At 40.4% G+C, this 26,654-nt stretch overlaps 1 protein-coding gene across 1 annotated transcript; it reads right to left on the minus strand.

Moving 5' to 3' along the window:
- Nucleotides 1-5,650: 5,650 nt before the first annotated feature.
- Nucleotides 5,651-26,654, minus strand: RBM43 (RNA binding motif protein 43). Its single transcript, XM_061200096.1, has 4 exons — nucleotides 26,500-26,654; nucleotides 20,082-20,292; nucleotides 10,036-10,124; nucleotides 5,651-9,241 (listed from the first exon to the last, which is right to left on the minus strand). The coding sequence occupies exons 1-4, from the start codon at nucleotides 26,500-26,502 to the stop codon at nucleotides 8,510-8,512; spliced, it is 1,035 nt and encodes a 344-aa protein (XP_061056079.1). The 5' UTR covers nucleotides 26,503-26,654; the 3' UTR covers nucleotides 5,651-8,509.

Genomic DNA, 26,654 nt, shown 5'->3' on the forward strand with positions numbered 1-26,654 from the left:
GACTCTGATTACTTGCCCATAGATAACAGCCAGCCCTAAACCCTCAACGTACTTGCTATATAAAATGCATTTCCCAAATTGCAATTTCTCTCGGTTATTCCTGTAAAAATTCAGTTTCTGGTGATGTGAGCTTGCCTCAGTTTATCTCTTTATTTAGGATGACACACTGAAATGACAGACCACTTGGGACAACTTGTTAACCAGGATGAATTCCTCTGGCAAACTGGGCGGGCTTACCAGTTGTCTTTCCTTCAAGTCTGACCCTCCTGACATTTTAGAGTCAGAGACAGAGAGGACCCCAGAAAAAGAAGAAAGGCCTTCTCACTGTGGAAAAAAAAATGATTGGAGTCATTCATTTAAATATTTTAAGAGTCTAATCTGATACCCCGATGTGATGAAACAGATCAGTTAAAAGGGTTTAAAGCAGTTTCCCAGGTGTAGTGGTTGATGACATACAACTAACTGCAGGTGTACACTCCAGTACTCCCTCTCCCAGTGCCCCCCACCCCTGCCCACACCCACACCTCCACCCCCCCCTCCACCCCCACCCCTGCAAAAAAATCAAGGGGGAAATTTGAAAACTACAGGAATCTATTAGCTGGTCCAGGCTCCTGGAGGCTAAAAGCTACTGAAAGTCGCGTCCCTTAACATAATAAAGCCAGAGCTCAGCCCTCTAAGTGGGTGAGAGGTCGAGTCACCTATTGTCATCTGCCCGAACAGAAGCCACTTCCTCTTCCCCTCGGGGCATGAAAAATATTGAGACATTCTGATATTCCCTCCCAAGATTACGCTGTGAAACAATGAAGCCTGCTTCACTTATACCTCCGTACCTATGGGGAGACCACTGTGGAGGGCATTCTCTTTTATAAGAGATGTTTTTCAACATCAAGCAGTGTCTTCCTTCCCATGTTCCTCCTATTATAGATAAAGGCCTGAAACAAGAGCAAATACAAGGAATACTTTTTAAGTCATCTTACTGTATTTAGTCTGAACCACTGCAAGTTCTCTCCTCTGATTGACAGGAGTGACCGAAATGGCTTCGATTTGCTGCGGGGAGACAAGCCCTGGGCTGGAAACTTCATCGTATCATCACAAAATCTTATTGGGTCAGAGTTATTATTCCCATTTTATAGATGTGGAAACTGAAGGCCCAGAGTCACAAGTCAGTAAGTAGTGTTGCTAAAATTCAATCTTAGACCCATCAAGCTGCAAAACCCATGCTCTCAATCTCTATGCTGTTTGACTACCACATAGGCAGTGTTCTCCTGACATAGTGCTACTGTTGCGAGAAGGGGGACCCCTTCCAGGGCCCGAGAGTGGGCTCTTGTCTAACACTTGGAAATGAATTGTCCAAGGAGAAACACATGCTGACAAAGCAAGGGGCTTTATTGGGAAGGGGCACCCGGGTGGAGAGCTGCAGGATAAGGGAAACCAGGAGAACTGCTCTGCCACGTGGCTCGCAGTCTCAGGTTTTATGGTAACTGGCTTAGTTTCCGGATTATCTCTGGCCGATCACTCTGACTCAGGGTCCTTCCTGGTGGTGCGTGCATCACACAGCCAAGATGGATTCCAGCGAGAAGGATTCTGGGAGGTTGGTAGGACATATGGACTGGCGTCTCCTCTCTCCTTTTGACCTTTCCCAAATTATTCTGGTTGGTGGTAGCTAGCTAGTTCCTGTTCCTTACCAGGACCTCCTGTCATAAGATAACTCATGCAAGTGGTTACTATGGTGCCTGGCCAGGGCGGGTGGTTTCAGTCAGTGGTTCCCCTAACACTACCTATAAGTAAGTTATGCTTACTAGCTCTAGCTTAAAAAAAAGAAAAGAAAAACTTATTTGCTTCTGAATATTAGACATTAAAAAAAAGAATATGAGTTAATATATGACAAAACACTCATCTTTTATGAACATGAGTAGTATATACCTATCAGAAAACACATGCTATAAAGGGATAAGGAGAACATAAGATTAAATGTTGCAATGAAATTTCAGGGTAGGACAATTAATTAGGCTTCCAGCCAGACAGCAGAAGCCTCCCAAATTTCACTAATCGTTATAGACACATTAATCTGGTGGTGGCATATAAGGCAGATTGAGGGCATTGGGGGTGGGAAGGGCAGAGCCAGGAAGGCCCATTAGGAGAATATTGCCAACAACTTAGGTATGAGCTCATTACAGTAGTGTCATTGAGAATGGAAAAGAGGAAACAAATACAAAGGATGATATGGAGATAGAATCCAAAATGCTTGGTGAGGGAAGGAAACTGTGAGGTTTTCCATCTAAGAGGAACCTTGCCAGGGAGAAAGAAGGGGAGTGAGCTGTCTACTTTGGCTGACATTTTTGATAAACCTTAAACAGTTAGCCCATAAACATCTATCTTCACCAGGAGCAAGTTGTTCCTCCCAATCTTCATACACATCCCTCGAAAACGCTACCATTTTTACATTTTATCTTTTTATTCTCCTCATGAAATCACTTATTTATTTTAAACAAGTTTCTCCAACAACAAAAAGAACCTTTATATTCTATATCCCTCTTCCCACCCACTCCCTAAAAGTCCCTACTTCTTAAGTTAATACTTTTATAATATCTGAATCAGTAAAATATTTGTTAGACTAATTTCCTCTAGCACTAAATTTCATAGATAATCAAAAGGAGGTATATTCTACTCCTATAGCTTTTCTCAGAAATTTGTTAACTGAAGGATGGTCTTAACAAACTTACGCATGCTATATAGTATTTTCTTCTAATTAAATGCTTTACTATCTCAAGCATTAATGGGTAGACAGCTTATAGACATTGAGAATTCTCCAGTGAGCTGCTAAAGCTGACAACAACCAGATACCAGCATGGACAGACCCCATGAATCTTCATAACTATCAAATTAAGTCACAAGAGACTTTTGTCTCACTGGTGAAACCTAGTCAGGAACTAGGCAAATGGAGGGAATTCAAGGAGCATGCCCAGGGCCTTCCTGCCAGGGCAGTAACTGGCCAAGCTGCTTGAGTTGGTCTTGCCAGAATTTCCTACATTGGAGGAAATGATACAAGTAAGAAATGAGGACATATCCTGAAGAGAGGGTAAGAGATTAGTATTAGTTTTATGATGTTGGCAAGTGGGAAGACTGTATCAAAAGACAGAAAATTCCAATGAACACACATTTATAAGACACTTATTTCAGTATAAAACCCTGTACTAAATTCTGTGGCTAACACAAAAATTGTTCATATTATTTCATAAATATTTATGGAATGCCTACTTTGTGCCAGGCACTCTGTTATAAACAGGGGATAAATACAGTAGAAAAAAAGACAAAATTCCTGTCCTCATGGAAACCACTATGTAGTGGGAAAGGAAGACAAGAAACCAACAAACAAAAAGTACTGTGAAATGCTGTCACAGAGAGGGTGTTATAGAGCATACAACAGGATCCCACACACAGAGCCAGCTGCAAGGATCAGGGGGTCGCAGGAATTTTTTGAAGGAAAGCCATGTGTATTGGTTTCTAGGGCTGCCATCACAAATTGCCACAAAGTTAGTGGCTTAAAACAACAGAAGTTTATTCTCTCACAGTTCTGGAGGCTGGAAGTCTAAGATCAAGGTGCTGACAGGATCACGCTCCATTTGAAGACTCCAGGGAAGAATTCTTCCTTGCCTCTTCCAGTTCCTAGTGGCTCCCTGCCATCCTTGGCCTTCCTAGGCTTGTAGCTGTATCACTCCACCCTCTGCCTTTGTCATCACATGAACTTATTCCCCGTTTTCTCTGAGTTTCTGCGTCCTCTCCCTTTCTTATAAGGACACAAGTCATCGGGTTAGGGCGTCACTTTTAACTAACCACATCTGCAAAGACCCTATTTCCAAATAAAGTCACATTCTGAGGTTCCAGGAAGACATGAATTTTGAGGGAATACTATTCAACCCACTAAACCGGACAAGAAATTACAGAGGCCTGATCTAAGGTTGTGGCCATATAAATGGAGAGAAAAGGAAGGAGCCCAGAAAGACTCTGTGTTCTCCAGCATGGATGACATATTGGTGCCAGCTCTGAGATGAGGCATTCCAAGCAGAGGGAGCTTTTCTTGGGGTGTTGGTATTACCAAGTTCTTAAGATTATAGCTACTGTTCTTGAACATCTGTTATGTAACATGTTTTCTACAACTCACAAGAACCCTGCAAAATAGGTATTATTTTCAGGTTACAGCTGAGAACACTGAAGCTAGAGGAGTGAGAAACTTTCTCAGAATCCCTCAGTTCAGAAGAGGTAAAAGAGAAGGGGTGAGTGGAGAATATGGAAGAGCACCCACACGAGTTTCCTAGGCCAGTATTTATACCAGGAAATGATCCTAGAGTAACAAAATCTTGGCAGGATAGTTACATTCCTTAAATTACTGTCTTTGGGAAACTCCATACATTGTTGCTAACATGGTTTATATGGAGAAATTCACAAGGCAAATTTGACCTTTCCTTCCCTTTACACCTTTTTATGTGTGAGTCTTCTATTGAGGAATCAAGGAATCTTGTCCCTCAGTTAAAAGTTGTAAAAACTAAGCTATCAAAATTCAGCCATCCCTAAACTTGGCATTCATCTGCCAAACCAAGAGCTGTCCCGCCTTTTCATCCCGTCATTGGGCTAACCCATCCACAGGCTCTCAGCCTCTGGGAGCTTCTTCTGACGCTTGTTAAACAAAATTACTCAAAACACAGAAGTAAGGCAAAAAATAATTTTGTGACCTTTTAATGCCCTGCTGGACAAGCTCTAATAAGCCCACTTGTGGGTCATCTCTTTTGAGGAATGTTAAGTTCGTTTCACTTAATATCACAGTTGATAAGGGCAATGACATTTTACAACTCTGTAAAATTATAAGTTTAACTTCTTTAAAAAACGATAAACTGTGATTATTTTCTTTTCTGTCTAGCAGAGAAAATAACCTTCCAAATCAGTTTTATAACACCGACAAGTTTTGTTTCTAATTTAGCAATTTTTACTAACATGCATTTTCCTATTGACTTTTTAATTTCACTTCTTTCTTTTTGAACCAGTTTTGTTGTTCTGCTAGTTTACTCCTTAATAATAAGGTAAATAAAACTTTAATTCATGCTTACCATCTTTTTCTGAGGCTCATGCTGATAATATTGAAATGACTAATATATCCCAAGTAAGAATTGACCCTCCAACCCTACCCCAAGTAGTGCTTCTATAGCAAGCACTATTGTAATGGCTTGTTTGCCTGCCTTCTCTGCCAGACTAGGCAGTAACTTCTAAGGAGTCACTGAACATTTCTGTCTTACGTCCCACTGTTGTCTCCAGAACCCAGAGGATGAGCTCAACAAAAATCCCTTAATGAGTTTCATACTCAAAATGCCTCTCCTTTCTCCCACACTTTCTCCCACTCTTCTTTTTCATCATAAGCTGAAACTCCCACATCTTCTCTTTTAACTTGAGAATGGCTTTCTTAACCATCTGCAACCTCTTTGAAAAGTACCAACTTATTATCTAGTTAAATGATAAGTTTTTCTCCCAATGGCAGACACACAACAGGGTTTAGGCTAGAACAGGATAGAATTCACATCATCTTCCTGAGCATCAGTAACCTTCAAAAATAAATTTTAATAAAAATCACTACTACCATTTTGAAAATTAAAATGTCAGTTTTTATTAAGGACAGAAATTGGTTACACGACTAGCATACTATAAGGACAGTGCTGTTAAATGAACTCTAAAATGGACAGCAATATGTAAAACACCTGAAATACATAATCTTCTCAAGCAGAAGATGCTATATTCATACCCATAAACCAATTAGCATTCAGTGTCTATCAAGTCAAGGAATGAGCCTCACTATTCTGATCCAGCTCTTTGTTGAAAGACTATTTTTTTTAATAGGATTTTTTTCCATTTATTTATTTATTTTTGGCTGCGTTGGGTCTTCGTTGCTTCGCGCGGGCTTTCTCTAGTTGCAGTGAGCAGGGGCTACTCTTTGTTGCAGTGTGAGGGCTTCTCATTGCGGTGGCTTCTCTTGTTGCGGAGCACGGGCTCTAGGCACGCGGGTTTCAATAGCAGTGGCACACGGGCTCAGTAGTTGTGGCTCGCAGGCTCTAGAGCGCAGGCTCAGTAGTTGTGGCACACGGGCTTAGTTGCTCCGCAGCATGTGGGGTCTTCCCCGACCAGGGGTCGAACCCATGTCCCCGGCATTGGCAGGTGGATTCTTAACCACTGCGCCACCAAGGAAGTCCCTGAAAGACTATTCTATCGGTATTAAATTTGTGGTAATAATGAAAGCCTTGGTAGGTATCATATAACTGCCAGTTATCAATTTATTGACTCAGCTTTAAATTCATCCTATATGCCTACTCAGTAAAAACAAATTTGGGCCTTTTATCCTTCCTTTGTAGCTGGCAAGATATTAAGCTTTCTCAGTAGAGGGCGCTGGATAGGCACTGCAGGAGGAAAGAACCTTGTTCCTCCTTCAGTGTGTTCAATTGGCAGGCTCCTCAGAATCCAGGTCCCCGGCAGAGGAAGGTTCCCCCATACGCAGCTTCTTCAGCGCACGCAGCTTCTCCAGCATTAGGCTCGCGCAGCATGGGCAGGTGCTCCAGTGTCCAACGCCCACACACAAGGCCTCCCCAGCACTGAGCGCCCATAGTACCAAATGGCCAGCAGCACGCGGCCACCAGCAGCTCCCCCCAGTAATCCCCTCAGGCATGTTGTAATGGAGGGTCACTGGAGAGACACCTTCTAACCAGATTCCTCCAGTACCCTAGAGGATGGATTTCCAGCAAGATTCCCTGGCACAAACCCTACAGCAAAGTCTGGATTTAAGTTGGGGGCTGTAGGGTGGGAGGGGGAGGTTTTCCCTGGGCGCTCTGTCTAAACTACTCCTTATATCTGTTACTCCTGTATTTGGTAGAGTTTTCTCTGTTTCTTACGAGCCAATCCCTCATTATTCCAATCCCGTCATAGTTAACAATTCTTTATATTAAACTTTCCCTGTTCAAATTACTGTGTGCCTTCTCTCTCCCGACTGGACCCAGACTGAAACAAACCCCTAGAAGCAAAATGAAAGTCAAACACCTCTTTAAAGATACCTTATTGGACACTTCATATAAAGAGAATTTTCCCATGGCAAAAAGTTTAGTCATACAGAAATGAAATAACATATTTAAAGAAATAGAAATCATTTACATATTTGGGATTTAGGTAGCTAAGAAAAATGAAAGCATATAGATTTTTCTTACGCTTTTCTACTGATATAAACAGTTCAAATCATCATAACCATGTTTGTTTACTTTGAGATGAGCAAGATGTATCATTTTATTATCCTGGGAGGGTCTCTGCAGTGCCCCCGATACTTAAAATTGGCTTAATGCTAAGTTAAATGCAGGTCAGTCACAGACAACCAAATGACTTACAAGCTCTGGCTTCCCTTCAGTAAAGAATTTTCAAATCCTTCTGTCATCTTTAAGGAAACATTTCTCAATTGTTTAAGTAGAATTGTGAGAGACTACAAAAGGGAGAAGCACCGTTCGGTAATCAGAGCCATGGGCAAGTTACATTATATCACTAGGCACCAGTTTCCTCATGTGTGAAAGGGCGATAAAGATAGCACCTAACTCACAGGGCTGCTGTCAGGACTGAATGAGTAAAGATATATAATGCACTTAAAATTATGCCTAGCAAGTAAGTGTTTGCTATTATTCTTATCATCCATGATCTTATTCCTGAAATGCTATTAATTTTACAATTATAAAATAGACACTATACTCCCTTCATAATTCCAACAGGAGAATCAACATTTTATGTAAGCACTTAGGCTAAGTAAGCAGCAGTAAAAATGTTCTGTATGTCCAATAGCCTTATACTAATATGGGATTTGGTCAAGTAATGACTACCTGCATCAGAAATACCATCTAAGTAGCTTCTCAAGTGAGTTTTGCTAGGATTCTAATTCTATTTGGAGTAAACGCAAATTTTGTAAATGTTAAGAAATTGCCAATGGCATAATAATCATCCAAACTTCTTATATGTTAGAATGAAGGCTACCTCTTTTTTCTAAGAATTTGGGGTTGCAGAGAAAGTGAAGTTTCTTTAAATTTAGTTTTATAATTTTCGAAGTTTTATACCTTAGATATTATCTTTGGGTTTAACTCCTGCTGATGGGCAGCTAGATAACTTCAGACAAGTGTTTTCACCTCTTCAAATCCTAGTTTCTTCCCCTATAACATGAGGATGGAAATGCCTGTGATGAAAGATGGTCACAAGAATTAAATGAGATAGGGAATTCCATGGCATCCAGTGGTTAGGACTCCACGCTTCCACGGCAGGGGGCCCAGGTTTGATCCCTGGTTGGGAAACTAAGATCCCACAAGCTGTGCAGTGCAGCCAAAAAAAAAAAAAAAAAAAAAAAGAATTAAATGAGATAATGTCTGTAAAGCTGGGATCGCGCATGACATCACTACTGCTCAGTAAGGGAAGGCAGCAGCCATTCTCGTTACTGTTGCTGAGGATTTTATTACCTAACTTTCTGCCTTATTAATTTCATGACCTCTTTTTTAAACAAGTACGTGTCAGAAGAAGATCCTATAATGTCAATGTGCGTATAATAAAAATTAACCAGAACCTGAAGGTACCTCGAACTTAGTTGCTCACATGCCAGCTTAATATTTCTTTTCTCTCTATTTTCCTTTCCTTCCAAAATAAATGTCTCCTTTCTAAGCTCAAAGTGAAGAGCATGTGAATATTTCTCAATGAGCTCTTTTACCTGTTTTTCATTGTTTGGCTGAGAACCACCTTCAGCATTCCTTATACAAAGTGTGGTAATTTCACCATCCACTGTCTCTTGACATAGAGCATGAAATTTTTTCAGTGTGCTTTCATAAAATCCGCTCGTCTTTTTCAGGTAAAGGAAAATATCTGTGTCGAGAACAAGCCTTTCTCCTCTTCTCATAGTCTCAGGTGTTGAGGACCTGGGTGGCTTTAAAGAGTGACTACTTTTCCATGTACTCTCTCTGGGGCTCTGTCTATTCCTGTTTTTTTCTAAAAGAGAACTTGCTTTTAATAGCAAAGATTCTTTGAGCTTCTTGATAGCCAGAAATGATCCTTGAACGGAGATTCTTCCATTGGCTTCCAAAGGACTGAAGCATAAAGCTGGGATTTCCCTTTCCAGGTCCATTACCAGACTTCTCAGACCAATTTGACTCCGAAAAACAGAAAGATCAAGGACAGCATTTACAGAGCTGAAGACCTAAAATTAAACAGAGAAATTAAAACAGCACCACCTGGTGGAGCAGACTACATAAACACATTCTTTTTCTGCCACTTTCTCGGTCTCCCCTGCGGTAGCCCCTAAACCAGGCCTCAACTGCCTAGCACAGCTGGCTTCTTGCGCCATAGCTGCCCATCAAACGGATGCCACAACCCTATCAAGGCCACAGTGTTCGATTTGGGATTCACATTTCTCACTGTATTACCCTAAATAGAGGTGGTCAAATATTTTTTCAGAGGCAGAATGCTTTTTTGAAACAAAGTCTTAAGCAGAACCCAGAGAAATACACTGTTCTGGTTCTGCTCTGTGGATAGGGGTCCCCGTAGAGAGCCCTCCAAGTTAGAAGTTCCTCAGATGGCTGCACAGAACCCTAGGTTTCTTACAGAATAAAGTTTTAAACCAATGCTTTGAATTTTACTTTTTCCTCTTACTTCCACCTTTACTGTGTCTTCAAAGCTCCTTTTTAATGTTCATCCTAATTGTTTTTTCCCCCACAAAGGAAGTCTTTAGGTAGATGCCTGACATCATCCATGACAGCATAAAAGCATACTGTCACTTTAAAAGCATTAAGAGGGTCATAGAGAAACATAAAAGTGACCAGGCAATAACCAAAAAATTTCAAGACACAGGTTTGACCTTTAACACCAACTCAGGTTAACAGGAGTTTGCACTTTCTTTTCTAGAAGTCATGGGATGAGGGTGCTTTGTGCCTCCTACGTAGAGGAGATTCTCTGCAGAAGAAATGGGATCCAGATGATCAGCATTACACTTACCTTTTCACTAAAATGGGAGACGGTGAGTTGAGCGGGTCTGACCATCTCTGCTAGATAGTGTTTCTTTTTTCTGATGACATTCTCTGCAACTAAGTGGAAAAAGGGTCACCAGAAGTGTTTGTGGCACAATACATTAATAATTACTTTAATTAATAATAATAGAGATGTTCAATTCTTTTAAAATACCTAAGATTTTTTTCTGTGTTTCCTCTAAATTCAGCATTTACATAGTTTTTCCTTCTACTTTAACACATTAAAATTTATACATATATATGTATACATACATACGTAAAACACTTGCATGTTTTGTATGTTATATATAATACATAACAAACACCTAAAAGTAAATCCCCCACCACTCTGTTAATTACGGTCATGAGGAGACTTCACCTTTCTGAATCCAGGATACCACACTGTCCTGGTTTGCTTTCCTCTAATTCACTGGCTGACCTGCTCAGTCTCCTTCGCTAATTTTCCTTCTCTTCCCATTCTCTAGGCTTTGGCATGCCCCCTCCCACCCCCCTGCCCCGCCACCTCAGGCCTCACACCTCTTTGCTAACCTTACACCCACCCCCTGGGTGATGTCAACAATTTCCACAGCTTTAGACATCATCTATGTATCACCTCCAAAATCCTCTCTTCAACATCGACCTTTCTCCCTTCTGCCTGTGGAAATCTCCACTTCATTATCTGAATAGACGTCTCAACGACCAAAATTCAACTCTTAATAACTAGCCCCCTTCCAAAAGTACTCTTCCTCCCGTGCTCAGCATCTCAGAAAATGACACTTAGTCCATCTACAAATTCTGAACACCCACCAGTTCTCAATCACCTGCCCTGCTACTACCCTAGTCAAAGCCAGCACCGACTAGTAGCTCTTATTCTCCACATGGCTGTCAGATGGATCACGTTAAAAAAGGCCGTCACATTCTGTCAGTCCTCTGCTTAAAACCCTCCAATGGCTTCCCATGTCACCTAGAATAAAATCCAGACACCTTGCTTTGACCCATGTACTCCTTAACATAACCTGGTCCCAGTTGCCCATCTAACCACATCTCCTATTCTCTCCTCCTTGCTCATTCCACTCGTCACACGTACCTCCTCACTGTTCTTCAAAACGCCCAGCAGGCTACCCCTCAGAGAATTTTTCCCAGTCCTTCCCTGTGCCTAGAATTTTCTTCCCCCTTATCTGCATGAGTCATTCCCTTACTTCATTCAAGTCTCTGTTCAAATGTCACCTAAACAGAGTATTTTCCTACCCACTCTGTCTAAAGTAGCACTATCCATCACATTCTATCCCTTTATTCTTCTTTATATTTTTTATAGCACCATATTATATATTAATATGTATAAATATATAAGTATATGTAAATATAAAAATAAATAAAGCACACAACAATTATATATTCATTTACTGGCTTGTTTATTATCTCTCCACAGATGTATGCTTCATGAAAAAAAAACATTTTGCCTATTTCATTCATTGCTGTATAACCTCAAGGCCTAGAATGGTGCCTGAAAAGTAATAGGCACTCAATAAATATTTGTGAATAAATGAATAAATGAGCCCTCTCTTTCTCTCTCTCAGTTAACCAATGCAATATATAAAATTAATAATTTCCCTTAATAATATAAAATTATTAACTTCTACGTTCCCCTTAGAGAAATAATAAGGAGCCCTTCCCGCCATCCCTTACCTGAACATCCCCACTGAGAAGGAATGACATAACTGATGGTGACAGATAAAGGTACAGATAACCCACAGTCTTTTGGATCTCTCTCTGGACCCTATCTTCCCTCAAGCAGAGCAAGGTCTCTTCTGCTCCTACTCTTATGTAGTACTTTTACCTCCAAAAGGCTGGCATGGAGACTCACCTTTCTTTGGCAATTTATTCTACCAGCCACTGTGCTGTACAGAAGGCTGCCCCATCCATGAGGCTGGAGGGGTGAATAGCTCTGCAGACCCAATTTTCTCACTTATGTCAGGCTGGAAGTGGGGAACAGAATGGCTCACTCTGACCTCAGATCCAAGCCATATTTCTTCAGTCCAACTTTCCCAGTAATAAAGCAGATACTATATGAGAATATCCATTTGTTGGTTTGATCAAAGAGAAGCAAATGGTATAATTATATTGCTGAAGCCACCTCAAAATTCCCCAAGTATTTATCTTTTTTGTGAGATTATAGATAACTTTTGTGGGGGGTTTTTCTGTATTTTACAAATTTTCTACAATAAAATTTATCACCTTTATCCCAAGATATAGACAGATTTAAAATATAGAAAAAAAGAAGTCTTTAAGACTGCCAGTTATTGACAACTCTATCATGAGGCATTTTCACATTTATTCTTGCTTAACACACCATTGTGCCACTTTTATATTCAAGAATAGAATTATTGAGCAAGAGCTTCAAGATGGCGGAAGAGTAAGATGTGGAGATCACCTTCCTCCCCACAAATACATCAGAAATAAATCTACATGTGGAACAACTCCTACAGAACACATCCTGAATGCTGGCAGAAGACCTCAGACCTCCAAAAAGGCAAGACACTCCCCACGTACCTGGGTAGGGCAAAAGAAAAAAGAAAAAACAGAGTCGAAAGAATAGGGACGGGACCTGCACCAGTGGGAGGGAGCTGTGAAGGAGGAAAGGTTTCCACACACTAGGAAGCCCCTTCGCGGGCAGAGACTGCAGGTGGCAGAGGGGGGAAGCTTCGGAGCCACGGAGGAGAGCGCAGCCACAGGGGTGTGGAGGGCAAAGTGGAGAGATTCCCGCACAGAGGATCGGTGCCGACCAGCACTCACCAGCCCGAGAGGCTTGCCTGTTCACCCGCCGGGGCGGGTGGGGGCTGGGAGCTGAGGCTCGGGCTTCGGAGGTTGGATCCCAGGGAGAGAATTGGGGTTTGCTACGTGAACGCAGCCTGAAGTGCACCACAGCTAGCCGGGAGGGAGTCCGGGAAAAAGTCTGGAGCTGCCGAAGAGGCAAGAGACTTTTTCTTGCCTCTTTGTTCCTGGTGCGCGAGGAGAGGGGATTAAGAGCGCCGCTTAAAGGAGCTCCAGAGACGGGCGCGACCCACGGCTATCATCGCGGACCCCAGAGACGGGCATGAGACGCTAAGGCGGCTGCTGCCGCCACCAAGAAGCCTGTGTGCAAGCACAGGTCACTATCCACATCTCCCTTCCTGGGAGCCGGTGCAGCCCGCCACTGCCAGGGTCCCATGATCCAGGGACAACTTCCCCGGGAGAATACACAGCGCGCCTCAGGCTGGTGCAATGTCATGCTGGCCTCTGCCGCCGCAGGCTCGCCCCGCATTCCGTACCCCTCCCTCCCCCCGACCTGAGTGAGCCAGAGCCCCCGAATAAGCTGCTCCTTTAACCCCGTCCTGTCTGAGCGAAGAAGAGACGCCCTCAGGTGACCTACACACAGGGGCGGGGCCAAATCCAAAGCTGAACCCCAGGAGCTGTGCAAACAAAGAAGAGAAAGGGAAATTTCTCCCAGCAGCCTCAGGAGCAGCACATTAAATCTCCACAATCAACTTGATGTACCCTGCATCTGTGGAATACCTGAATAGACAACGAATCATCCCAAATTGAGAGGTGGACTTTGGGAGTAACGATATATTTTTTTTCCCTTTTTCTCTTTTTGTGAGTGTGTATGTCTGTGCTTCTGTGTGTGATTTTGTCTGTATAGCTTTGCTTTTACCATTTGTCCTAGGGACTCTCTGTCTGTTTTTGTTTAGTTTGTTTTTTTTTTAATATAGTTTTTAGCGCTTGTTATCATTGGTGGATTTGTTTTTTGGTTTCGTTGATCTCTTCTTTCTTTTTTTTTAATTACTTTTTAAATTTTTTTAACAATTATTTTTTATTTTTTATTTTAATAGCTATTTTATCTTATTTCATTTTATTTTATTTTATTTTATTTTATCTTCTCTCTTTCTTTCTTTTTTTCTCCCTTTTATTCTGAGCTGTGGGGATGGCAGGCTCCTGGTACTCCAGCCAGGCGTCAGGGCTGTGTCCCTGAGGTAGGAGAGCCAAGTTCAGGACACTGGTCCACAAGAGACCTCCCAGCTCCACATAATATCAAACGGCGAAAATCTCCCAGAGATCTACATCTCAACACCAAGACCCAGCTCCAATCAACGAACAGCAAGCTACAGTGCTGGACACCCTATGCCAAACAACTAGCAAGACAGGAACACAACCCCATCCAGCAGCAGAGAGGCTGCCTAAAATCATAATAAGGCCACAGACACCCCAAAACACACCACCAGACGTGGACCTGCCCACCAGAAAGACAAGATCCAGCCTCATCCACCAGAACACAGGCACTAGTCCCCTCCACCAGGAAGCCAACACAACCCACTGAACCAAACTTAGCCACTGGGGAGAGACACCAAAAACAATGGGAACTACGAACCTGCAGCCTGAGAAAAGGAGACCCCAAACACAGTAAGTTAAGCAAAATGATAAGGCAGAGAAACACACAGCAGATGAACGAGCAAGGCAAAAACCCACCAGACCAAACAAATGAAGAGGAAATAGGCAGTCTACCTGAAAAAGAATTCAGAATAATGATAGTAAAGGTGATCCAAAATCTTGGAAATAGAATGGAGAAAATACAAGAAACGTTTAACAAGGAACTAGAAGAACTAAAGAGCAAACAAACAGTGATGAACAACACAATAAATGAAATTTAAAATTCTCTAGAAGGGATCAATAGCAGAATAACTGAGGCAGAAGAACGGATAAGTGACCTGGAAGATAAAAGAGTGGAAATAACTATAGCAGAGCAGAATAAAGAAAAAAGAATGAAAAGAAATGAAGACAGCCTAAGAGACCTCTGGGACAACATTAAATGCACCAACATTCGAATTATAGGGGTCCCAGAAGAAGAGAAAAAGAAAGGGACTGAGAAAATATTTGAAGAGATTATAGTTGAAAACTTCCCTAATATGGGAAAGGAAATAGTTAATCAAGTCCAGGAAGCACAGAGTCCCATACAGGATAAACCCAAGGAGAAACAGGCCAAGACACATATTAATCAAATTATCAAAAATTAAATACAAAGAAAAAATATTAAAAACAGCAAGGGAAAACCAACAAATAACACACAAGGGAATCCCCATAAGGTTAACAGCTGACCTTTCAGCAGGAACTCTGCAAGCCAGAAGGGAGTGGAAGGACATATTTAAAGTGATGAAGGAGAAAAACCTACAACAAAGATTACTCTACCCAGCAAGGATCTCATTCAGATTTGACGGAGAAATTAAAACCTTTACAGACAAGCAAAAGCTAAGAGAATTCACCACCAAAACAGCTTTTCAACAAATACTAAAGGAACTTCTCTAGGCAGGAAACACAAGAGAAGGAAAAGACCTACAATAACAAACCCAAAACAATTAAGAAAATGGTAATACGAACATACATATTAATAATTACCTTAAATGTAAATGGATTAAATGCTCCAACCAAAAGACATAGATTGGCTGAATGGATACAAAAACAAGACCCGTATATATGCTGTCTACAAGAGACCCACTTCAGACCTAGGGACACATACAGACTGAAAGTGAGGGGATGGAAAAAGATATTCCATGCAAATGGAAATCAAAAGAAAGCTGGAGTAGCAATTCTCATATCAGACAAAACAATTCTCATATCAGACTTTAAAACAAAGAATATTACAAGACAAAGAAGGACACTACATAATGATCAAGGGATCAATCCAAGAAGAAGATATAACAATTGTAAATATTTATGCACCCAACATAAGAGCACCTCACTACATAAGTCACATATTAACAGCCATAGAAGGGGAAATCGACAGGAACACAATCAGAGTAGGGGACTTTACCACCTCACTTTTACCAATGGACAGATCATCCAAAATGAAAATAAATAAGGAAACAGAAGCTTTAAGTGATACATTAAACAAGATGGACTTAATTGATATTTATAGGACATTCCATCCAAAAACAACAGAATACACTTTCTTCTCAAGTGCTCATGGAACATTCTCCAGGATAGATCATATCTTGGGTCAAATATCAAGCTTTGGTAAATTTAAGAAAATTGAAATTGTATCCAGTATCTTTTCCGACCACAATGCTATCAGACTAGATATCAATTACAGGAAAAAATCTGTAAAAAATACAAACACATGGAGGCTAAACAACACACTACTTAATAACCAAGAGATCACTGAAGAAATAAAAGAGGAAATCAAAAAATACCTAGAAATAAATGACAATGAAAACACGATGACCCAAAACCTATGGGATGCAGCAAAAGCAGTTCTAAGAGGGAAGTTTATAGCAATACAATCCTATCTCAAGAAACAAGAAACAACTCAAATAAACAACCTAACCTTACACCTAAAGCAATTAGAGAAAGAATAACAAAAAACCCCCAAAGTTAGCAGAAGGAAAGAAAGCATAAAGATCAGATCAGAAATAAATGAAAAAGAAATGAAGGAAACAATAGCAAAGATCAATAAAGCTAAAAGCTGGTTCTTTGAGAAGATAAACAAAATTGATAAACTATTAGCCAGACACATCAAGAAAAACAGGGAGAAGACTCAAATCAATAGAATTAGAAATGAAAAAGGAGAAGTAACAACTGACACTGCAGAAATACAAAGGATCATGAGACATTACTACAAGCAACTCTATGCCAATAAAATGGACAACCTGGAAGAAATGGACAGATACTTAGAAATGCACAACCTTCCGAGACTGAACCAGGAAGAAATAGATAATATGAACAGACCAATCACAAGCACTGAAATTGAAACTGTGATTAAAAATCTTCCAACAGGGCTTCCCTGGTGGCGCAGTGGTTGAGAATCTGCCTGCCAATGCAGGGGACACGGGTTCGAGCCCTGGTCTGGGAAGATCCCAGATGCCGTGGAGCAACTGGGCCCGTGAGGCACAACTACTGAGCCTGCGCGTCTGGAGCCTGTGCTCCGCAACAAGAGAGGCCGCGACAGTGAGAGGCCCGCGCACCGCGATGAAGAGTGGCTCCCGCTCGCCACAACCAAAGAAAGCCCTCGCACAGAAACGAAGACCCAACACAGCCAAAAATAAATAAATTAATTATTTAAAAAAAAAAAAAAATCTTCCAACAAACAAAACCCCAGGACCAGATGGCTTCACAGGCGAATTCTATCAAACATTTAGAGAAGAGCTAACACCTATCCTTCTAAAACTCTTACAAAATGTAGCAGAGGGAGGAACACTCCCAAACTCATTACACGAGGCCACCATCACCCTGATACCAAAACCAGAAAAAGATGTCACAAAGAAAGAAAACTACAGGCCAATATCACTGATGAACATAGATGCAAAAATCCTCAACAAAATACTAGCCAACAGAATCCAACAGCACATTAAAAGGATCATACACCATGATCAAGTAGGGTTTATCCCAGGAATGCAAGGATTCTTTAATATTCGCAAATCAAACAATGTGATACACCATATTAACAAATTGAAGGAGAAAAACCATATGATCATCTCAATAGATGCAGAGAAAGCTTTCAACAAAATTCAATACCGATTTATGATAAAAACCCTCCAAAAAGTAGGCATAGAGGGAACTTACCTCAACATAATAAAGGCCATATATGACAAAACCACAGCCAACATAGTCCTCAATGTTGAAAAACTGAAACCATTTCCACTAATATCAGGAACAAGACAAGGTTGTCCACTCTCACCACTATTATTCAACATAGTCTTGGAAGTTTTAGCCACAGCAATCAGAGAAGAAAAAGAAATAAAAGGAATCCTAATCGGAATAGAAGAAGTAAAGCTGTCACTGTTTGCAGATGACATGATACTATACATAGAGAATCCTAAAGATGCTACCAGAAAACTACTAGAGCTAATCAATGAATTTGGTAAAGTAGCAGGATACAAAATTAATGCACAGAAATCTCTAACATTCCTATACACTAATGATGAAAAATTTGAAAGTGAAATTAACAAAACACTCCCATTTACCACTGCAACACAAAGAATAAAATATCTAGGAATAAACCTACCTAAGGAGCCAAAAGACCTGTATGCAGAAAATTATAAGACACTGATGAAAGAAATTAAAGATGATACAAACAGATGGAGAGATATACCATGTTTTGGATTGGAAGAATCAACATTGTGAAAATGACTCTACTACCCAAAGCAATCTACAGATTCAATGCAATCCCTATCAAACTACCACTGGCATTTTTCAAAGAACTAGAACAAAAAATTTCACAATTTGCATGGAAACACAAAAGACCCCGAATAGCCAAAGCAATCTTGAGAAAGAAAAACGGAGCTGGAGGAATCAGGTTCCCAGACTTCAGCCTATACTGCAAAGCTACAGTAATCAAGACAGTATGGTACTGGCACAAAAACAGAAATATAGATCAATGGAACAGGATAGAAAACCCCGAGATAAACCCACGCACATATGGTCACCTTATCTTTGATAAAGGAGACAAGAAAATACAGTGGAGAAAAGACAGCCTCTTCAATAAGAGGTGCTGGGAAAACTGGACAGCTACATGTAAAAGAATGAAATTAGAACACTCCCTAACACCATACACAAAAAGAAACTCAAAATGGATTAAAGACCTAAATGTAAGGCCAGACACTATCAAACTCTTAGAGGAAAACATAGGCAGAACACTCTATGACATAAATCACAGCAAGATCCTTTTTGACCCACCTCCTAGGGAAATGGAAATATAAACAAAAATAAACAAATGGGACCTAATGAAACTTAAAAGCTTTTGCACAGCAAAGGAAACCATAAACAAGATGAAAAGACAACCCTCAGAATGGGAGAAAATATTTGCCAATTAAGCAACTGACAAAGGATTAATCTCCAAAATTTACAAGCAGCTCATGCAGCTCAATAACAAAAAAACAAACAACCCAATCCAAAAATGGGCAGAAGACCTAAATAGACATTTCTCCAAAGAAGATATACAGATTGCCAACAAACACATGAAAGAAGGGTCAACATCATTAATCATTAGAGAAATGCAAATCAAAACTACAATGAGATATCATCTTACACCGGTCAGAATGGCCATCATCAAAAAATCTACAAACAATAAATGCTGGAGAGGGTGTGGAGAAAAGGGAACCCTCTTGCACTGTTGGTGGGAATGTAAATTGATACAGCCATTATGGAGAACAGTATGGAGGTTCCTTAAAAAACTAAAAACAGAACTACCATACGACACAGCAATCCCACTACTGGGCATATACCCTGAGAAAACCATAATTCAAAAAGAGTCATGTATCAAAATGTTAATTGCAGCTCTATTTATGATAGCCAGGAAATGGAAGCAACCTAAGTGTCCATCAACAGATGAATGGATAAAGAAGATATGGCACATATATACAATGGAATATTACTCAGCCATAAAAAGAAACGAAATTGAGTTATTTGTAGTGAGGTGGATGGATCTAGAGTCTGTCATACAGAGTGAACTAAGTCAGAAAGAGAAGAACAAATACCGTATGCTAACACATACATATGGAATCTAAAAAAAAAAAAAAAAAAATGGTCATGAAGAACCTAGGGGCAAGATGAGAATAAAGACGCAGACCTACTTGAGGATGGACTTGAGGATATGGGGAGGGGGAAGGTAAGCTAGGACAAAGTGAGAGAGTAGCATGGACATATATACACTACCAAATGTAAAATAGATAGCTAGTGGGAAGCAGCTGCATAGCACAGGGAGATCAGCTCGGTGCTCTGTGACCACCTAGAGGGGTGGGATAGGGAAGGTGGGAGGGAGGGAGATGCAGAGGGAAGAGATATGGGGACATATGTATATGCATAACTGATTCACTTTGTTATAAAGCAGAAACTAACACACCATTGTAAAACAATTATATTCCAATAAAGATGTTAAAAAAAATAGAATTATTACTTTTTAAATACACTTTAAACTTTACCAATCCCATGAATTATTTTAATGAAATTCAATTTTTAATTTCATTACAGAAGTGTTTCTAAGATTACAAAAATTTGATTGGGAAATACCTTTTTTTTCTTTGAATGTTACATATGCAACTCCCTTGGTTCTTGTTGGATATATCACATCTTCAACAACTCCACCCTCATTCTCAATATCTTGAAAGTGAATCTTCACTAATACGGTCAGCGATTGATCATTAACAGAACCAACTGGAAGACCAGCAACTACAATTGTTCTTTCAGACGCTTCGGATTCCTTGACCTTCAAAACTGATGCCTGCAAAAAAATAGTAGGATACTCTTCAAATATATAGGATTCTACTTAGCATAGGCAATGTTACACACCAGTGGGAAAAGCTATTTTATTCAATAAAGGTGCTCTTGCAATTGATTAGATACTTGAAAAAATTATTAAGGTTAGGGCCTGGCCTCATACCATATGCCAGCATAAACTCTATATAAATTTGAGAGTTAAAATGTAAAAAGGAAACCCCTTTTTTTAATAAATGGAAAACACTGGTTAACATTTGTCAGATTTTAGAAAGACCTAAAAATAATTGTAATCACAAAGGAAAAGATTGAGATATAAATTTTTTTTAAGGTTTTTTTTTTAATGTGGACCATTTTTAAAGTCTTTATTGAATTTGTTATAATATTGCCTCTGCTTTATGTTTTGGTTTTTTGGCCCGGAGGCATGTGGGATCTTAGCTCCCTGACCAGGGACCACCTGCATGGGAAGGGGAAGTCTTAACCACTGGACTCCCAGGGAAGTCCCAAGATATAAATTTTTTAAATCAAAATTTTTTTAAAAGTCAAGCTAACCAATGAAACAAAAAGAATAAAATACCTAGGAATAAACCTACCTAAGGAGACAAAAGACCTGTATGCAGAAAACTATAAGACACTGATGAAAGAAATTAAAGATGATACAAACAGATGGAGAGATATACCATGTTCTTGGACTGGAAGAATCAACATTGTGAAAATGACTCTGCTACCCAAAGTAATCTACAGATTCAATGCAATCCCTATCAAACTACCACTGGCATTTTTCAAAGAACTAGGAAAAAAAATTTCACAATCTGTATGGAAACACAAAAGACCCCAAATAGCCAAAACAATCTTGAGAAAGAAAAACTGAGCTGGAGCAATAAGGCTCCCAGACTTCAGACTATACTACAAAGCTACAGTAATCAAGACAGTATGGTACTGGCACAAAAACAGAAATATAGATCAATGGAACAGGATAGAAAGCCCAGAGATAAACCCACACTCATATGGTCAACTTATTTTTGATAAGGCAGGCAAGAATATACAATGGAGAAAAGACAGCCTCTTCAATAAGTGGTGCTGGGAAAACTGGACAGCTACATGTAAAAGAATGAAATTAGAACACTCCCTAACACCATACACAAAAAGAAACTCAAAATGGATTAAAGACCTAAATGTAAGGCCAGACACTATAAAACTCTTAGAGGAAAACATAGGCAGAACACTCTATGACATAAATCACAGCAAGATCCTTTTTGAACCACCTCCTAGAGAAATGGAAATAAAAACAAAAATAAACAAATGGGACCTAATGAAACTTAAAAACTTTTGCACAGCAAAGGAAACCATAAACAAGACAAAAAGACAACCCTCAGAATGAGAGAAAATATTTGCAAACGAAGCAACTGACAAAGGATTAATCTCCAAGATTTACAAGCAGCTCATGCAGCTCAATATCAAAAAAACAAATAACTCAATCCAAAAATGGGCAGAAGACCTAAACAGACATTTCTCCAAAGAAGATATACAGATTGCCAACAAACACATGAAAGGATGTTCAATATCACTAATCATTAGAGAAATGCAAATCAAAACTACAATGAGGTATCACCACACACTGTCAGAATGGCCATCATCAAAAAATCTACAAACAATAAATGCTGGAGAGGGTGTGGAGAAAAGGGAACCCTCCTATAATGTTGGTGGGAATGTAAGTTGATACAGCCACTATGGGGAACAGTACGGAGGTTCCTTAAAAAACTAAAAATAGTACTACCATACGACCCAGCAATCCCACTACTGGGCATATACCCTGAGAAAACCATAATTCAAAAAGAGTTCTGTACCACAATGTTCATTGCAGCTCTATTTACAATAGCCAGAACATGGAAGCAACCTAAGTGTCCATCGACAGATGAACGGATAAAGATGTGGCACATATATACAATGGAATATTACTCAGCCATAAAAAAGAAACGAAATTGAGTTATTTGTAGCGAGGTGGATGGACCTAGAGACTGTCATAAAGAGTGAAGTTAAGTCAGAAAGAGAAAAACAAATGCCGTATGCTAACACATATATATGGAGTCTAAAAAAAAAAATGGTTATGAAGAACCTAGGGGCAGGAAAGGAATAAAGACACAGATGTAGAGAATGGACCTGAGGACACGGGGAGTGGGAAGGGTAAGCTGGGACAAAGTGAGAGAGTGGCAAGGACATATATACACTACCAAATGTAAAACAGATAGCTAGTGGGAAGCAGCCGCATAGCACAGGGAGATCAGCTCGGTGCTTTGTGACCACCTAGAGGGGTGGGATAGGGAGGGTGGGAGGGAGATGCAAGAGGGAGGAGATATGGGGATATATGTTTATGTATAGCTGATTCACTTTGTTATACAGCAGAAAGTAACACACCATTGTAAAGCAATTATACTCCAATAGAGATGTTAAAAAAGAAAAAAAAAAGTCAAGCTAACCACAAAATTTGCTAGTTTGGAGTTGGCTGTATGTTTTCTTGATTGTAGAGTTGGGAGTACATAAAGTAATAAAAAACACATTCTCTCTTTTTTTTTTGGGGGGGGGGGAAATTAGGAAAAAGTCACCATAAAAAATAAAACCCTGACAATAACATTGGAGCTACAGTGACGTAAACCCTGCCTTCCAGCACATATCTGAAATAGAATTCAACCACTGAGAGCACATGCTATTGTAGACAGTGCCACCCTGGGAACAGAGGACCAAGTGCAAGTAGATCCTTCCCTGGGCTCACTCTCTGTGAACTTCTTGTATTAAGGTTTTAATTTGTTCCCCATCTCATTTAGGGAAGTGGACCTATAAACTTCTCCCAATGCTTATATAGGTAGTCCAGCCTGATTACACCAGAGCTCAGACATAATCTATCCTAAATTTCCCACAGGGAGGACAGGATGTCTCACAGGTCCAAGTAATGGTTAATAGATCATAAGGATGTTTCGGTTTTCAGTTCAGAGGACTCTATATACTCAGAGTAGGACTTCCCTGGGGATAGGCAAACAGCTTCTGACCTCCCCGATCAAGAAAACAGTCTAAGCACACACACAGTGTCCAATCTAACCCAGGAGCATCTTAAAATGAAAGTAGAAGAATAAAAAAGAGAATAAACCCAATTAAGGGGAGCAATCAGCAGCATAGGGGAGATTTCAACAATTTCTTGAAGACGGAAAAGACACAGAAGTATGTGGAAGGATAAGACAGAGGGAATCCAGAATAAAGAAAAGGGGGTTGCAATGGAAAGGTGACAACTTTCATGGCAGAACCTCAGAAATGAAAAAAGGGACCAAAACCAGAAATATTAGTTGAAAAGCTAGCGGCAAAACAAAACTGAATGGACACTCTAGGGAGAATCTGACCTGCTAGTATGGGTGCTGGCACCCCAGAGCAAGCCCCCTCCCCCTCCACTTTCTGGCATTTGAAAGGGCCCAAGCCTAAAGATCATAAGTAAATTAAAGTGTGCATGTTTTCAGTAAATTATAGAACACCAAAAAAAGAGATCTATTTGACACAGCTGCGAGGAACATTTTTCTGTAAGTGGAAAAAGGAAAAATACACATGACATTGGACCAAAAGGAGAAAAAGTAATCACAGCACACTATTATTAGGCCCTGCTGTAAACAGTATTTACTGTTTGCATAATAATATAGACACTCTCATTGGTTTTTATCTTTTAGACTAATTCTGTTAAATCTTCAAAATACCAAATACTTAAATATGATTACAGAATAAAATGGAAACATTCAACCCTGTCAATGTAAGAATAAAGGCAAAACTAACAGAAGTTGAGAAAAAAAGATAGAAAGAAAAATCTATACTTATATTACTGAAAATCATGTAATACCATCAAAATTATAAGTATATTATTAAAGTTACAAAAATAGTCCACAGGAGAATTTAAAATATTACTAAAACTTTCAAGCTTGAAAGGTGGGAGAAGTCAGAGGTTACTTGAGTGAAATCCTCATTTATCATAGCAGGAATTCAATAATAGAAAATGCCTAAAGTCAGTGATGACCACCCCCAGGATATGCACTCTCTCAGCATCTCTGTTGACTTTTCAGCTGGTGGTTATTAAAATAAGGTGGCAAAAATGTACCTGCATTTCTTAGAATATAGAGTATCTTGTCAATTAGTTAATCAATTAACAAATACAGTATTAATGAAGCAGGTGTTCTATATCTGGCAATATGCTGGGTACCAAAGATGACACATACAAAGACATAAAGCACACCCCTCGCCCTGAAATTGTTCCACCATAAAAATTTACTGAGCATTTATTATGTGCGGGGCACCTGGATGGGCCTTAAGATTACCAACACACACACACAAAGAGCCTCTAAGTTATGGATGAGAAGGAGGCAGGCACATACATAAATCATTTCAACAGAGCTTGGTAGGCACAAAAAAGAGGGAGGTCTACTTCTCTACAAGAAGAACAGACCAACATCCCAAAATCTGAGAAGGATACAAGACCATTCACAATGAAGGTCACTTAGGATTAGGAAGCAAGATTAATTCTGGCTAAAGCAGTCAAAGAAGGCTTCATGAAAGAGAGACCTTGAAGGCTGAGGTTGAATTTTAACTAATGGTCAAATTTAATTAAAAATGCAAACGAGTTCACAGCAAAAGCAAAGGGACAGAGGAATGGAGGATGAAAATGGCTCATATTGAGACATATAAAGCAAAGGTAGTGTCTCCTAAAAAGGAAACTCATAATAATTATAGACTCTTTGTTATGGGAGGTACTTTTAACGGAGGAAAACAGTTTCTTAAAATAGTCAGGGACAAATAAATTGCACAGGAAACAGTAAAAATATAAAAATGTGTTCCTCCATCCTAGCCCCAAGTGGTAAGATGTAATTATCCCAAAATAGTTCTTTCTAGAAAAGGAAAAAAAAAAATGACAGATTTTTGAGACTTTCAGGGGATTTTTGTTTCACATGAGATTTGTTTTGATTTACTATACATCTGGCTCTAACAGCCCACACCAACCTCCACGGATAAGTGGCTGGTGAATTAGCTTCCTTTTCTTAATCAGTGTCAAAGAAAATCTTTAAATCAATTTAAATTCGGAAAATCTTACTCCGCCTCCGCCCTCATCAATACTAATGCCATATTTCTTTATTCAAATGTCTACATTTATCTTTGAAATCAAAGAAACTTCTCCTTGATGGCTATTAATCTCTTCTATCCACCGTTAAGAAGAAAAAGAGAGGTCTTGGAGATAGCCCTTTCAAGAGTTACCATATGGGGATACAGGACTTTGAAACATGAGCAGCATTTTGGTCGGCAGGTATTAAAATGACGGCCATTTCCCTGCATCAATGATACATTTTAAGAGACTTTTGACCATAGTATCAGAAAGCAAAAAGATAAAAAGAAAAACTGTGAGTTTATTTTTGTAAGTAAAGCACTTGGGAGAGATAATTAAATTTATTCACTGCGTTCGCTTACATTCCTTTTCTCAAAATTAGGTGTCTATTTTCATTCACATTGCCTTTACTGCCACTGGTAAACAAAGTCTCACTTGCACCTCACAACTGCTTGGGCACTTCTGACCGGGAACTGAAGGCCCTGCCACTGCTTTTAAGCGCTTGATTCAAAGAACACGGAAGCCTAAATCTTAAATTTGCTAACTGTTCTTGCTAGGCAGCAAAGATGGTGACAACACAGAGCCCTTTGTGTCTGGAGAAAGAACTAAGGCCACAAGAGAAAAGAATTCCCGCTAAGACGTCAGGCTGCTTTCCCAACTTGTGTCCTTGGCTCGAATCCCTCTTGCTGGCCCTTTACAAAAGGAAACGGTGGCCTCCATTTCTGGGCAATTCTCTCCTCTCCTGCTCCCAAAGTGTGGCAGGACAACAGTTAAGCCCTAACACAGGCTGCGAGGCCACTCGTCGACCAAACAGCTGTGTCCCTGACAACCAGGCACTAGGTGCGGGAGGAGGCCGCGGCGATGTGTGCCTTTGGAGCTGGCCTGCGGTGAATTTCAGGAGCGCGCGGAACTGCCACCCGTGCAGGTGCAGAAAGACCGGGCTAGGTTTGCCTTCGGGGTCCCTCCCCGCGCCTCCCCGGTCACCCCGCACCCTCGCCCGTCCTGCCCGGCTCCGCGTCCTCCTGGGGGACCGTGGTGACGGGACGAGGACCACTCCGCCCTGCAAAACCCAAAGCAAAAGCAACTTGCCATGGCGGAGGAAAGACGCGCCCTCAGCGGCCGGCGGGGCCCACAGCTAGCGGAGCGCGGGCGGCGCGGCGGGGACTGGCTGACGGGTTTTGGTTTCGGTTTTCTGTTCCCGCTCGTTTGGAAACAGCCCTCCACCCCACCCCGCAGTTCTGCGG

This window comes from Eubalaena glacialis, chromosome 1, assembly GCF_028564815.1.
Source record: "Eubalaena glacialis isolate mEubGla1 chromosome 1, mEubGla1.1.hap2.+ XY, whole genome shotgun sequence".
In the NCBI taxonomy this organism is placed as follows: domain Eukaryota; kingdom Metazoa; phylum Chordata; class Mammalia; order Artiodactyla; family Balaenidae; genus Eubalaena; species Eubalaena glacialis.